At 39.9% G+C, this 16,020-nt stretch overlaps 1 protein-coding gene across 1 annotated transcript; it reads right to left on the minus strand.

The window, feature by feature from the left end:
- Window positions 1–9,690: 9,690 nt before the first annotated feature.
- Window positions 9,691–15,462, minus strand: LOC112259781 (E3 ubiquitin-protein ligase TRIM39). The gene is made up of 9 exons (XM_042329500.1): window positions 15,307–15,462; window positions 14,851–14,955; window positions 14,370–14,539; window positions 14,074–14,172; window positions 13,442–13,660; window positions 12,499–12,604; window positions 12,190–12,216; window positions 11,583–11,758; window positions 9,691–11,210 (listed from the first exon to the last, which is right to left on the minus strand). The coding sequence occupies exons 2-9, from the start codon at window positions 14,951–14,953 to the stop codon at window positions 10,836–10,838; spliced, it is 1,275 nt and encodes a 424-aa protein (XP_042185434.1). The 5' UTR covers window positions 14,954–14,955; window positions 15,307–15,462; the 3' UTR covers window positions 9,691–10,835.
- Between the last annotated feature and the right edge of the window lie 558 nt (window positions 15,463–16,020).

Consider the following 16,020-nt stretch of genomic DNA (forward strand, 5'->3'; position numbering starts at 1 on the left):
GAAACTAACAATGGGACCAGGAAGTAAAATCTAAACTAAAGGAACATTTCCTTAATTCTTAGTGTTGGAATTGCGTCAATTCGAATCTGGTATCAGGATAAATATGAAAATGAGTCACCGATTTTATACTATGTATTTTTTTATCAGCCAAGCAATAAGTGGTAAATGCAATTTTCGTATATACGGGCTCTCTGTCCCACCACGCAGCACAAAACGGAGAACTGACAAGATGTATGTAAACAATATTCTTTATACTGTGATAGACAGTTCCAACCCGTCTGTTAGCCTATCACAGAGACTGGGCGTGGTTTAAACTTGCTCAGCCTATTGCAGGCGCTCAGGCGGGTCCCTGCTTCTTGGCGCTTCTGTTGATAGATGTAACTGTTACATTTGAACATCTTGGCCATGTTCTGTTATAATCTCCACCCGGCACAGCCAGAAGAGGACTGGCCACCCCTCATAGCCTGGTTCCTCTCGAGGGTTCTTCTTAGGTTTTGGCCTTTCTAGGAAGTTTTTCCTAGCCACCGTGCTTCTACACCTGCATTGCTTGCTGTTTGGGGTTTTCGGCTGGGTTTCTGTACAGCACTTTGAGATATCAGCTGATGTACGAAGGGCTATATAAATAAATTTGATTTGATTTGATGGATGGAAGAAGAAGTTTTGATAAGGAGAAGAAAAGAAAGGAGGATTAAGAGAGAATCATATTTATTTTCATGGCAAATAGAGAAAACGTGCTACAGAAAGATGGCTTTATTCTTTGATTCTTGTCTAACTCTTATACAAAATAACAATGTACTTCACTATATACCAATTAGTTAATGCTCTTTGTGATTCAACGTTCGTTGTAAATTCTATATTGACAGATTTAATTGGGGTGGCAACTGAAAGGTTGCTGGATTGAATCCCCGAGCTGACGAGGTAAAAATCTGTCGTTCTTCCCCTGAACAAGGCAGTTAACCCACTGTTCCCCGGTAGGCCGTCATTGGAAATAAGAATTTGTTCTTAACTGACTTGCCTAGTTAAATGTAAAAAAAATATATATACTTTTACAACAAACTATATCCACTGAATCAGCACTTATCTAAATGTTAATATTAGCATTTGTCCTGTCGCTATAGAATTAGGAAAGGAAAAGGAAATAAACATGTTTCATACACAACATACATTTTTACATATACTACCTTTCAAAAGTAGTGTGTGATATATACTACCTTTCAAAAGTAGTGTGTGATATATACTACTGTTCAAAAGTTTGGGGTCACTTAGAAATGTCCTTGTTTTTGAAAGAAAAGCTACTTTTTTGTCCATTAAAATAACATCAAATTGATCAGAAATACAGTGTAGACATTGTTAATGTTGTAAATGACTATTGTAGCTGGAAACGTCAGATTGTTAATGGAATATCTACAAAGGCGTACAGAGGCCCATTATCAGTAACCATCACTCCTGTGTTCCAATGGCATGTTGTGTTAGCTAATCCAAGTTTATCATTTTAAAAGGCTAACTGATCATTAGAAAAACCTTTTGTAATTATGTTAGCACAGCTGAAAACTGTTGTCCTGAATAAAGAAGCAATAAAACGGGTCTTCTTTAGACTAGTTGAGTATCTGGAGCATCAGCATTTGTGGGTTTGATTACAGGCTCAAAATGGCTAGAAACAGAGACTTTCTTCTGAAACTCGTCAGTCTATTCTTGTTCTGAGAAATGAAGGCTATTCAATGCGAGAAATTGCCAATAAACTAAAGATCTCGTACAACGCTGTGTACGACTCCCTTCACAGAACACCGCAAACAGGCTCTAATCAAAATAGAAAGAGGACTGGGAGGCCCCGGTGCACAACTGAGCAAGAGGACAAGTACATTAGAGTGTCTAGAGAAACATACGCCTCACAAGTCTTCAACTGGCAGCTTCATTAAATAGTACCTGCAAAACACCAGTCTCAACGTCAACAGTGAAGAGGCGACTCCGGGATGCTGGCCTTTTTTAGCCAACACAACGTGCCATTGGAACACAGGAGTGATGGTTGCTGATATTGGACCTCTGTACGCCCATGTCGATATTCCATAAAAATAAAAAAACATTTACAACATTAAAACAATGTCTACACTGTATTTCGGATCAATTTGATGTTATTTTAATTGACAAAAAATGAACTTTTCTTTAAAGAACATTTCTAAGTGGCCGATTGAACGGTAGTGTACATCCGTTACCATTTGGGGGCACTTTTGGAAAAAGTAACAATCACAGCAAAATATGATCTTATTTCTTTTCAAAACATCATTAGACATGAAAAATGACCAAAACTGTTATTTTAGCAAAATTGCAGTGAATTTGCATTTTCTTTCAAACAAAAATATGGATTTTTCCTTTATATAAAGTTCAGATTTTTTCCAAAGAACAATCTACATTACCATCATTTGATTATAGTATCATTTAGTTTTCATAATTTTGAAGAAAATATGAATTTTGTCATATGCATATGTCTAAGGTAATTTAAATGTTTTGCACACTCATATCTAGTTATAAACAGTTATAACCAGACAAGTACAAATGGTGCTCCATCTCTGCAGGTGATCTATCTACCAGGTCAAGATCACTTCAACAGGTCCCCCTACACCAATATGCTTATTTCACATTAAATAAGAGCTAAATAAAAGCTTGTTAATAAATGTCTTCTGTTGTGGACATCGGGATGCACTAACTGTTTTACCTCCTGTCCCCATTTACTGTAATGCTACATGTTTTATATACAATGAACTGAGTCCTAATGGCCACTACATGTTTTATATACTATGAACTGAGTCCTAATGGCCACTACATGTTTTATATACTATGAACTGAGTCCTAATGGCCACTACATGCTTTATATACTATGAACTGAGTCCTAATGGCCACTACATGTTTTATATACTATGAACTGAGTCCTAATGGCCACTACATGTTTTATATACTATGAACTGAGTCCTAATGGCCACTACATGTTTTATATACAATGAACTGAGTCCTAATGGCCACTACATGTTTTATATACTATGAACTGAGTCCTAATGGCCACTACATGTTTTATATACAATGAACTGAGTCCTAATGGCCACTACATGTTTTATATACTATGAACTGAGTCCTAATGGCCACTACATGTTTTATATACTATGAACTGAGTCCTAATGGCCACTACATGTTTTATATACAATGAACTGAGTCCTATGGCCACTACATGTTTTATATACTAGGAACTGAGTCCTAATGGCCACTACATGCTTTATATACTATGAACTGAGTCCTAATGGCCACTACATGTTTTTATATACAATGAACTGAGTCCTAATGGCCACTACATGTTTTATATACCTATGAACTGAGTCCTAATGGCCACTACATGTTTTATATACAATGAACTGAGTCCTAATGGCCACTACATGTTTTATATACTATGAACTGAGTCCTAATGGCCACTACATGTTTTATATACAATGAACTGAGTCCTACTGGCCACTACATGTTTTATATACTATGAACTGAGTCCTAATGGCTTCTACCTGTTTTATATACTATGAACTGAGTCCTAATGGCCTCTACATGTTTTATATACTATGAACTGTGTCCTAATGGCCACTACAAATATTTTGTCATTTTTAAAAATGTATTTTCAAGATGTTTATTTTCTTCACCCCAAACACTTATGTGACGCAAAAAATAATAATTCCAAAACTTTTTTGGTTCCTTGATCTGATTAGGCTGTACCTTCTTTCTCTCTCTTTACAATGTGTTACAATGAGTGCTCACCCCCTGTATTAGTACCCTCAGTATTAGTATTAGTACCCCCCTTAGTCTCACCAAACCAGTTCTCTCTCTTCCCCCGTTGCCAGTGGACACAACGAGTGCAAAACAATTAAATAACACTTAACACTAAGTCTCGTCTCGTCTTTGCCAACTGACTTTTCTGCTTTGACTAAAAATGGTCTTACCGACTTTGGAATGTGGTTGTCTCACCCAGCTATCTTAAGATCAATGCACTGACTGTAAGTCGCTCTGGATAAGAGCGTCACCTAAGTGACTTAAATGTCAAATGTAATGCTCATCCCCAATGGTGTGTAACGTCAAGGATGACGTGAAAATATGCAAATAAGCACCTTCAGTTATTCACACCAAATCAGTTCTCTAACCCCTTCCTCCTCATCTGTGGAGTCATGGTGGCCTGAGAGCCCAAATGGGACGAAGAGGATAGTTGCCTTCCTTTCACACACTTAAGAGTTTATTCCAAAACGCTATATATCCATTTTCAGAAATGTTTGTAAATTAGCTTTTCTTGTTTAAATAAACTATGAAAGGGACTGGTGTATTTTTTAAACTATCATATCATGGCATCGGTTTGTTCACTGATGGTTTCATTTCAGATGCAAATAGTCATGTTTTTTGCTAAATGCTATACATACGCCTCGCTCTCAGATAAATAAGTAATATTGCTAGGTTTTGTACACTCAAATGTAACAAATAATTATATTTTTAATAAAGAAATGTACAAATGATACATTTGTGACATCAATATTTATTAAAAAAATATATACATAATAATAATTCAATATGAGATCTGTATGTAAAAGATTTACATTTTAGTCATTTAGCAGATGTTCTTTTCCAGAGCACCTTACAGTTCGACTTCAGATAGCTAGATGAGACAACCACATGCTTATTTTCACAAAATCTTAAGAGACGATACTGTCGATCTTTGCAGACGATACTGTCTCATCATCATAACTGCATACTATATCTATTGGTTTACAAACAAAAACATGAAATTCATGTTGCAAACGCATGCGGCTGCAACCAATGTTCCCTCAAAAAATAAAAATTCATCACTGAGAAAATGTCAGGTCTGCTGAGCACAAATTTGAAAGTTGTGAAAATTCTGTGCAACTTCCAGCACACATTTACTGTGAACACTGAGGCTGTACCTGCTTTAAGTGTCATGCCCTGATCAGTTTCACCTGTCCTTGTGCTTGTCTCCACCCCCTCCAGGTGTTGCCCATCTTCCCCACTTATCCTCTGGGTATTTATACCTGTGTTTTCTGTCTCTGTACCAGTTTGTCTTGTTTGTTCAAGCCTACCAGCGTTTTGTCTCAGCTCCTGTTTTTCCCCAGTCTCTCTTTATCTGACCATATCCCCCGTGCATCCCGCAAAGGCGGAGGGGTTGCTAACATTTACGATAGCAAATTTCAATTTACAAAAAAAAAAAATGACGTTTTCGTCTTTTGAGCTTCTAGTCATGAAATCTATGCAGCCTACTCAATCACTTTTTATAGCTACTGTTTACAGGCCTCCTGGGCCATATACAGCGTTTCTCACTGAGTTCCCTGAATTCCTATCGGACCTTGTAGTCATAGCAGATAATATTCTAATCTTTGGTGACTTTAATATTCACATGGAAAAGTCCACAGACCCACTCCAAAAGGCTTTCGGAGCCATCATCGACTCAGTGGGTTTTGTCCAACATGTCTCTGGACCCACTCACTGTCACAGTCATACGCTGGACCTAGTTTTGTCCCATGGAATAAATGTGGTGGATCTTAATGTTTTTCCTCATAATCCTGGACTATCGGACCACCATTTTATTACGTTTGCAATTGCAACAAATAATCTGCTCAGACCCCAACCAAGGAACATCAAAAGTCGTGCTATAAATTCACAGACAACACAAAGATTCCTTGATGCCCTTCCAGACTCCCTCTGCCTACCCAAGGACGCCAGAGGACAAAAATCAGTTAACCACCTAACTGAGGATCTCAATTTAACCTTGCGCAATACCCTAGATGCAGTTGCACCCCTAAAAACTAAAAAAATTCTCATAAGAAACTAGCTCCCTGGTACACAGAAAATACCCGAGCTCTGAAGCAAGCTTCCAGAAAATTGGAACGGAAATGGCGCCACACCAAACTGGAAGTCTTCCGACTAGCTTGGAAAGACAGTACCGTGCAGTACCGAAGAGCCCTTACTGCTGCTCGATCATCCTATTTTTCTAACTTAATTGAGGAAAATAAGAACAATCCGAAATTCCTTTTTGATACTGTCGCAAAGCTAACTAAAAAGCAGCATTCCCCAAGAGAGGATGACTTTCACTTTAGCAGTGATAAATTCATGAACTTCTTTGAGGAAAAGATTATGATTATTAGAAAGCAAATTACGGACTCTTCTTTAAACCTGCGTATTCCTCCAAACCTCAGTTGTCCTGAGTCTGCACAACTCTGCCAGGACCTAGGATCAAGAGAGACGCTCAAGTGTTTTAGTACTATATCTCTTGACACAATGATGAAAATAATCATGGCCTCTAAACCTTCAAGCTGCATACTGGACCCTATTCCAACTAAACTACTGAAAGAGCTGCTTCCTGTGCTTGGCCCTCCTATGTTGAACATAATAAACGGCTCTCTATCCACTGGATGTGTACCAAACTCACTAAAAGTGGCAGTAATAAAGCCTCTCTTGAAAAAGCCAAACCTTGACCCAGAAAATATAAAAAACTATCGGCCTATATCGAATCTTCCATTCCTCTCAAAAATTTTATAGAAGGCTGTTGCTCAGCAACTCACTGCCTTCCTGAAGACAAACAATGTATACGAAATGCTTCAGTCTGGTTTTAGACCCCATCATAGCACTGAGACGGCACTTGTGAAGGTGGTAAATGACATTTTAATGGCATCGGACCGAGGCTCTGCATCTGTCCTCGTGCTCCTAGACCTTAGTGCCGCTTTTGATACCATCGATCACCACATTCTTTTGGAGAGATTAGAAACCCAAATTGGTCTACACGGACAAGTTCTGGCCTGGTTTAGATCTTATCTGTCGGAAAGATATCAGTTTGTCTCTGTGAATGGTTTGTCCTCTGACAAATCAACTGTAAATTTCGGTGTTCCTCAAGGTTCCGTTTTAGGACCACTATTGTTCTCACTATATATTTTACCTCTTGGGGATGTTATTCGAAAACATAATGTAAACTTTCACTGCTATGCGGATGACACACAGCTGTACATTTCAATGAAACATGGTGAAGCCCCAAAATTGCCCTCGCTAGAAGCATGTGTTTCAGACATAAGGAAGTGGATGGCTGCAAACTTTCTACTATTAAACTCGGACAAAACAGAGATGCTTGTTCTAGGTCCCAAGAAACAAAGAGATGTTCTGTTGAATCTGACAATTAATCTTAATGGTTGTACAGTCGTCTCAAATAAGACTGTGAAGGACCTCGGCGTTACTCTGGACCCTGATCTCTCTTTTGAAGAACATATCAAGACCATTTCAAGGACATCTTTTTTCCATCTACGTAACATTGCAAAAATCAGAAACTTTCTGTCCAAAAATGATGCAGAAAAATTAATCCATGCTTTTGTCACTTCTAGGTTAGACTACTGCAATGCTCTATTTTCCGGCTACCCGGATAAAGCACTAAATAAACTTCAGTTAGTGCTAAATACGGCTGCTAGAATCCTGACTAGAACCAAAAAATTTGATCATATTACTCCAGTGCTAGCCTCTCTACACTGGCTTCCTGTCAAAGCAAGGGCTGATTTCAAGGTTTTACTGCTAACCTACAAAGCATTACATGGGCTTGCTCCTACCTATCTCTCTGATTTGGTCCTGCCGTACATACCTACACGTACGCTACGGTCACAAGACGCAGGCCTCCTAATTGTCCCTAGAATTTCTAAGCAAACAGCTGGAGGCAGGGCTTTCTCCAATAGAGCTCCATTTTTATGGAACGGTCTGCCTACCCATGTCAGAGACGCAAACTCGGTCTCAACCTTTAAGTCTTTACTGAAGACTCATCTCTTCAGTGGGTCATATGATTGAGTGTAGTCTGGCCCAGGAGTGGGAAGGTGAACGGAAAGGCTCTGGAGCAACGAACCGCCCTTGCTGTCTCTGCCTGGCCGGTTCCCCTCTTTCCACTGGGATTCTCTGCCTCTAACCCTATTACAGGGGCTGGGTCACTGGCTTACTGGGGCTCTCTCATGCCGTCCCTGGAGGGGGTGCGTCACCTGAGTGGGTTGATTCACTGTTGTGGTCATCCTGTCTGGGTTGGCGCCCCCCTTGGGTTGTGCCGTGGCGGAGATCTTTGTGGGCTATACTCAGCCTTGTCTCAGGATGGTAAGTTGGTGGTTGAAGATATCCCTCTAGTGGTGTGGGGGCTGTGCTTTGGCAAAGTGGGTGGGGTTATATCCTTCCTGTTTGGCCCTGTCCGGGGTGACCTCGGATGGGGCCACAGTGTCTCCTGACCCCTCCTGTCTCAGCCTCCAGTATTTATGCTGCAGTAGTTTATGTGTCGGGGGGCTGGGGTCAGTTTGTTATATCTGGAGTACTTCTCCTGTCCTATTCGGTGTCCTGTGTGAATCTAAGTGTGCGTTCTCTAATTCTCTCCTTCTCTCTTTCTTTCTCTCTCTCGGAGGACCCGAGCCCTAGGACCTGAGCTCCAGGACTACCTGACATGATGACACCTTGCTGTCCCCAGTCCACCTGGCCATGCTGCTGTTCCAGTTTCAACTGACCTGAGCCCTAGGACCATGCCCCAGGACTACCTGACATGATGACTCCTTGCTGTCCCCAGTCCACCTGGCCATGCTGCTGCTCCAGTTTCAACTTCCACCTGACTGTGCTGCTGCTCCAGTTTCAACTGTTCTGCCTTATTATTATTCGACCATGCTGGTCATTTATGAACATTTGAACATCTTGGCCATGTTCTGTTATAATCTCCACCCGGCACAGCCAGAAGAGGACTGGCCACCCCACATAGCCTGGTTCCTCTCTAGGTTTCTTCCTAGGTTTTGGCCTTTCTAGGGAGTTTTTCCTAGCCACCGTGCTTCTACACCTGCATTGCTTGCTGTTTGGGGTTTTAGGCTGGGTTTCTGTACAGCACTTTGAGATATCAGCTGATGTACGAAGGGCTATATAAATAAATTTGATTTGATTTGATTTGATCTCGGCCTCCTGGTTTTTAACCCTTGCCTGTCCTGACCCTGTACCCGCCATCCTGACCACTCTGCCCGTCCCTGAGCCTGCCTGCCGTCCTGTACCTTGGCCTCTACTCTGGATTATCGACCCCTGCCTGCCTTGACCTATCATTTGCCTGTCCCTGTTACAATAAACATGGTTACTTAACACAGTCTACACTTGGGTCTTACCTTTATTCCTGATACTAAGTTAGTTTTAACAGTGGTCAAGTAGGCTACTGTGGCTATTTGATCATAGTGTAGGCCCACTCTGGGGAGAGAGAGCAAAAAAACAATGAAGAAAAATCATCCCATAATATTTGAACATGGAAATTGCTGTTCTATCATTCAGCCTACAGTAGAATTCAATGTGTGGTGTTCAATGTAGGCCTACATTCCATGAGATATTAGGAAAAAAAACATGCAGGGCTTGAAATGAACCTTTTTATTATTTAACCTTTGTTTTACGAGACAAGATCATCCACTTGTCCTTTGGACAAAGAGCAGACAAAAATGTTTGTGTTTGATGCAAGAAACCACTTTACAAAATAAAATGTCACCCTTCGATGGCAGAAAAATGACTGATTCTGATTGAGGTGGATGGAAGAAGGAGGGAGGAGGAGAAGGAGAGAGGAGAAGGATGGAGGAGATGAGTGGTTGAAGAGAATGAAGAGAAATTCATGTATTTTTTGCATGGAAAATGTAGAGGAAATCCGGCACGGAAAGAAAGCTTTATTGTTCGATTTTTCCGACTCTTAAGAAGGATAACAATGCATACTGAGTCCTTCACTAGGCTTATAACAAACGAATACCAATTAATTCATGCTATTTGTGATTGAAAATACACTGTAATAGCTGTAATCACTCATCTAATACATTTTTGAATATACTATATCAACTAAATCAACATTCTTCATGTTATTACCATCTTATTATCACGTTTTTGAAATGTTATTCGTCATGTTATTGAAATGTTATTCGTCATGTTATTGAAATGTTATTCATCATGTTATTGAAATGTTATTCGTCATGTTTTTGAAATGTTATTCGTCATGTTATTGAAATGTTATTCGTAATGTTATTGAAATGTTATTCGTCATGTTATTGAAATGTTATTCGTTATGTTATTGAAATGTTATTCGTCATGTTATTGAAATGTTATTCATCATGTTATTGAAATGTTATTCGTCATGTTTTTGAAATGTTATTCGTCATGTTATTGAAATGTTATTCGTAATGTTATTGAAATGTTATTCATCATGTTATTGAAATGTTATTCGTCATGTTATTGAAATGTTATTCGTCATGTTATTGAAATGTTATTCATCATGTTATTGAAATGTTATTCGTCATGTTTTTGAAATGTTATTCGTCATGTTTTTGAAATGTTATTCGTCATGTTATTGAAATGTTATTCGTAATGTTATTGAAATGTTATTCGTCATGTTATTGAAATGTTAATAGTCATGTTTTTGAAATGTTATTCGTCATGTTAGTCATATTATCTAAATCACAGACAGTTTACACCAAGTTCAACACATAGGCAGATATATTATTGAATCAGTACTATCATCAAGAACTACAGTTCTCAACAGACCAGAATCAATCAAATTACATGTGGCCCATTCCATCTTGATTTTTAACCAATCAGCCTGTCAGCCTCTATGACTGACAGGCAGAATGACAAATGGGGCAGAGTTCAAGAATCATAAAATACCATTTATGATATCGCATATATCATTACATTTGCATACTGGCAAACAGTTCAGCAGAAGCGTTTTTAGGAAGGATACAGATGGGGATGTTAGTCAAAATACATGTGGCCCATCCCATCTTGATTTCTAACCAATCAGCCTGTCAGCCTCTATGACTGACAGGCAGAATGACAAATGGAGCAGAGTTTTTATCATTGTCATTGACACTAGAGTTCAGGAAGGGGAAAAGTTTCTCATTGAAGGAGCACCCAGTGAAGGAATAGATATGAACCTTGGCTTCCGAGTCGTAAAAAGACACCAACCCTTCCTTGTGATCCACAAACACCCCCACCTTCTGGGGCTTCTCTCTCAGGGAGAGGAGGATGGAGCCAGAATCATCTGCAGCCCTGTACTCATACCTATTGGTCAGCCACAAGGTCCAGTAGCCAATCGCAGGGGTCGGGAGTGCCTTCCCCTTCCTGTCGATGGACTCCCTGGCCACTCCTAGGCCCCAGTCAGTCTTCCCAGAGACCTGCACCTTTAAGTTCAAATTCAAGTAAAAAAAAAAAAACATTTATAGTTATATTTTTGTCATTCAGCAGATGCTCTTATCCAGAGCGACTTACAGTTAGTGCGTTCATCGCTAGGTACGAGAACCACATCTTACAGTCATAGTAAGTACAACTTCCCTCTAATATACCCGCAAAACTGAAACATCCCTACAATGATACTCTGAGGGCTGATTTCTTACCTTGGAAACAATGATCTGAAAGGATTAGTGTGATTTTATTGTCCAGTCTAATATGGTGGTATATATAAATATCTAAAAGCCCAAAAAGTCAAATATCCACCGATAATGTCAGTCAACCGATACATCCGTTTGGCTCTTCTTTATTGTACTGTATCTCACCTCGAAGTAGAATCTCCTGGAGGAGAACCCTGTCCTCCCAAGAACGCTGATACTGGTATTGAACCTCTTGAGGTTGAAAGGCAGGATCCTCCAATCGTTGACGTGTCTGGCCTGTTTCCCATCCTCAGACAGAACAAGGAAAGGATGAGCTGTGTCTGGGTCCAGAATCACGTTCACTATCGGAAAATAACAATAAAGCAGATATATCATTCATCCATTCATCAATTAATTAATACATCCATCCATTCATCCATCAATTGATTCATTCATTCACCCATGCAATAATTCATTAATTCAGCCATCCATCCATCCATTAATTAATACATTCATCTATCCATTCATCATATATTAATCCTTTCATCCATCCATTATTTAATCCATCCATCCATTCTGTTAGTTCTAATTAGGGACAGGGATCTTCCATGACCACCCTGTGGTGTCACCTGACCAGACTATAGTTAGGATCAAAACAAGAACGGATAAATGACAGTAAAATGTAAAATAATGAATTAAATGGTGTGGTAAATAATTCAATGGTGGGTTAAAAGGTTGAGAAACGAGAGATTAACATGTGAATTTGTGGATATCAAATTGTAGCATGTTTTACCTGCATTAGTCTTCAGCAATTTCAACCCTGAATGAAAATAAAAAAACTCACAATTGAAAATGTCATTGTTCACGATGAAGATTTAATCTAATTTAATTATAGAAAAATCGAATGGGTCCAAATAGAAAATTACTGTAAATGTGTAAAACACTGGTTGAACAACATTGTTTCCACATCATTTCAACTAAATTATGTTGAAGAAATGTGGAATAGATGTTGAATTGACATCTGTGCCCAGTGGGTCATGATTCTACAGTATTTGTCAACTTTTATCAAATGTATCATTATAGATAAATAAAGAATAGTAACCTTTATCCATGACTTTCTTCATCTCCTCTCTGAAGGTATCTTCCAGTTGGGACACAATTCCCCAGATGGTTTTTCCACCACTGCTAGCACTGGTCTCAGAACAGATCTACACCAGAGGACAGTTGGGATCGAGTTTTACTAATGACTGTTCTCAGAACAGATATACAGCAGAGGACAGTTGGGATTGAGTTTTACTAAGGACTGATCTCAGAACAGATATACAGCAGAGGACAGTTGGGATCAAGTTTTACTAAGGACTGATCTCAGAGCAGATATAAAGCAGAGGACAGTTGGGATCAAGTTTTTCTAAGGACTGGTCTCAGAACTGATATACAGCAGAGGACAGTTGGGATCGAGTTTTACTAAGGACTGATCTCAGAGCAGATATACAGCAGAGGACAGTTGGGATCGAGTTTTACTAAGGACTGATCTCAGAGCAGATATAAAGCAGAGGACAGTTGGGATCGAGTTTTACTAAGGACAGACTTCAACTAAATGTATTTTATACATTATTTGCATAAACATTGTCACAAAGTTTTTATTTTATTCATTTTTTATTTCTCCGTTATTTTACCAGGTAAGTTGACTGAGAACACGTTCTCATTTACAGCAACGACCTGGGGAATAGTTACAGGGGAGAGGAGGGGGATGAATGAGCCAATTGTAAACTGCGTAACAGTAACCCAGCACAGAGCAGAAGAGAGAAAAACCTGACTCAAAGGGGTGGCTGGATAGAGTCAGCTGAGTTGAGTTTTTACTAAGAACTGATCCTAAACCTGGCTTCATGTCCACATCCCGTCTCAACACTAAGCCTAATCCTAACCATAGCTTCAACCCTAATCATAACCCTAGCTTCATGTCCACATCCCGTCTCAATCCTAACTAAAACCCTGTAGTCGACAACATTCAACTCGACCACAGAGAGAAGCAGTAGCACACCTACTTGTTGTGGGGTGGAACGGAGTTCCCCTTGTTTATTATTTCCACTCTCTAAATCTGCTACTTCCTGTTCCAGCTCCTTGATGAGACATTCAGCTTGTTTCTCCACAGCTCTCTGTTTCTCCTGGATCTCACCGACGACGTCAGCCTGGCTTCTCTCAATGGAGCGCAACAGCTCAGTGAAGACCTGCTCACTTTCCTCTATGTCTTTCTGTGAACTAGCCTGTGGAATGAAGTGAAATAGATTCAGACCAATTAATGTACTGTAAAAAATTACCTATTGTGAATCTGGGTCACAGGTGTTACTTTATGAGGGAATAAAGCACACAATCAGACCATTCAGACTGGGTGGCCCAGAACTATTTATCAGTTTTAATTTTTAAAAATGCAGCTATGATGATTAAATTCATTAAATTGAATTACTACAACTGCAGAAGACCTATACCCTACATAGATGAGAACAACAGTCCGATGCTTATCAGGGCCTGTATTCATAAAGCATCTCAGAGTCAGGGTGCTGATCTAGGATCAGGTTTCCCCTGTCCATAATAATCATATTCATTATGCTGTAAAAAAGCAAAACTGATCCTATATCAGCACTTCTAAGACTCTTTATGAAAACGATCCAGAACTCACTCTGCTGATCTCCACTGAGTTTTTGATCTCCTCCACCTTCTTCAGTCTGGCCTGGATCTTCCTGTTCACTCCTCCATCTGTAGCATCCCCCTGCTCTGGCTATAGGGGGAATGGGTTGATTTGAACCATAATCACAATATTGATGGACAATTGTTTAATTGACCATACCAGGTAAAACTCGGGGCCCTGGTTATAAGTTCTAAACAGGGCCTGGAGTTTTTCCTAGTAAGGTCACATGATCAAGAACAAAAATCTTCTAGCTTTACAATTTTACTCAGCTGTCCCACACCACGTACCTCTCTCAATGGCAAAATGGTGTGTGGAGAAATGTCCTCCTGTGCCGATTTGAACTGGTTGATTATCTCGTTAATGAACGTGTTGACGTGGAGGTCAGGACGTTTCTTGAACGTCTCCTTACACAGAGGGCAGATGGCTTCCCTGATATCCCAGTAGTCAGAGATACAAGCTTTGACAGACAGACAGACAGACAGACAGACAGACAGACAGACAGACAGACAGACAGACAGACAGACAGACAGACAGACAGACAGACAGACAGACAGACAGACAGACAGACAGACAGACAGACAGACAGACAGACAGACAGACAGACAGACAGACAGACAGACAGACAGACAGACAGAGACAGACAGACAGATAGGAACTTTATTAATCACTTAGGGACAATTTTTATGTACATCAGTGACAGACAAAAAATAGATACAATTTACTGTTTGAAACTTAATACAAAGTTAAGATCCATAAAAGATGGCGTACATTTGCAGAAGTTGTGTCCACACGGAGTGGAGACAGGGAGGACGAAGATATCCAGGCAGATGGAACAGCGCAACTGGTCTTCTGTCATGCTGAGAGACGCCATATCTACACACACACACACACACACACACACACACACACACACACACACACACACACACACACACACACACACACACACACACACACACACACACACACACACACACACACACACACACATACACACACACACACAATTTGATCATATAGGCTCTAATAATGTTAGGCATCAATTTACATTGCTTTAACCCTTTTCCCTTTGTAGTACATTTACATTTTAGTCTATTAGCTAGCAGACACTCTGATCCAGAGCGATTTACAGTCAGTAACATTGTAATCACCCAACCAATAGGATTGTATTAACATGTTATTACATAATAGTGCAGAAATGGTCTTGACATGGACTGTTCCTACCTTAATTCTTGAATGTTTTGCTGTCGACAGCGGAGAACAGTGAAGTGTAATCACCCAGTGTATGGAAAGCAGACTGGGTCTGGCTGTTCATCTGCCCAGATGAATTATTTGTAACGGTGGCATTTACAAGAAATGGGGAGCTGGACACTTTCACTTTCACATAGAAAGAGGAGGGGAGCTGGACACTTTCACTTTCACATAGAAGTCTTCATGCATTTCTCCCTCAGTGCAATATACAGTGCCTTGCGAAAGTATTCGGCCCCCTTGAACTTTGCGACCTTTTGCCACATTTCAGGCTTCAAACATAAAGATATAAAACTATATTTTTTTGTGAAGAATCAACAACAAGTGGGACACAATCATGAAGTGGAACGACATTTATTGGATATTTCAAACTTTTTTAACAAATCAAAAACTGAAAAATTGGGCGTGCAAAATTATTCAGCCCCCTTAAGTTAATACTTTGTAGCGTCACCTTTTGCTGCGATTACAGCTGTAAGTCGCTTGGGGTATGTCTCTATCAGTTTTGCACATCGAGAGACTGACATTTTTTCCCATTCCTCCTTGCAAAACAGCTCGAGCTCAGTGAGGTTGGATGGAGAGCATTTGTGAACAGCAGTTTTCAGTTCTTTCCACAGATTCTCGATTGGATTCAGGTCTGGACTTTGACTTGGCCATTCTAACACTTGGATATGTTTATTTTTGAACCATTCC

This window comes from Oncorhynchus tshawytscha, linkage group LG10 (assembly GCF_018296145.1).
Source record: "Oncorhynchus tshawytscha isolate Ot180627B linkage group LG10, Otsh_v2.0, whole genome shotgun sequence".
NCBI classification, from domain to species: Eukaryota; Metazoa; Chordata; class Actinopteri; order Salmoniformes; family Salmonidae; genus Oncorhynchus; species Oncorhynchus tshawytscha.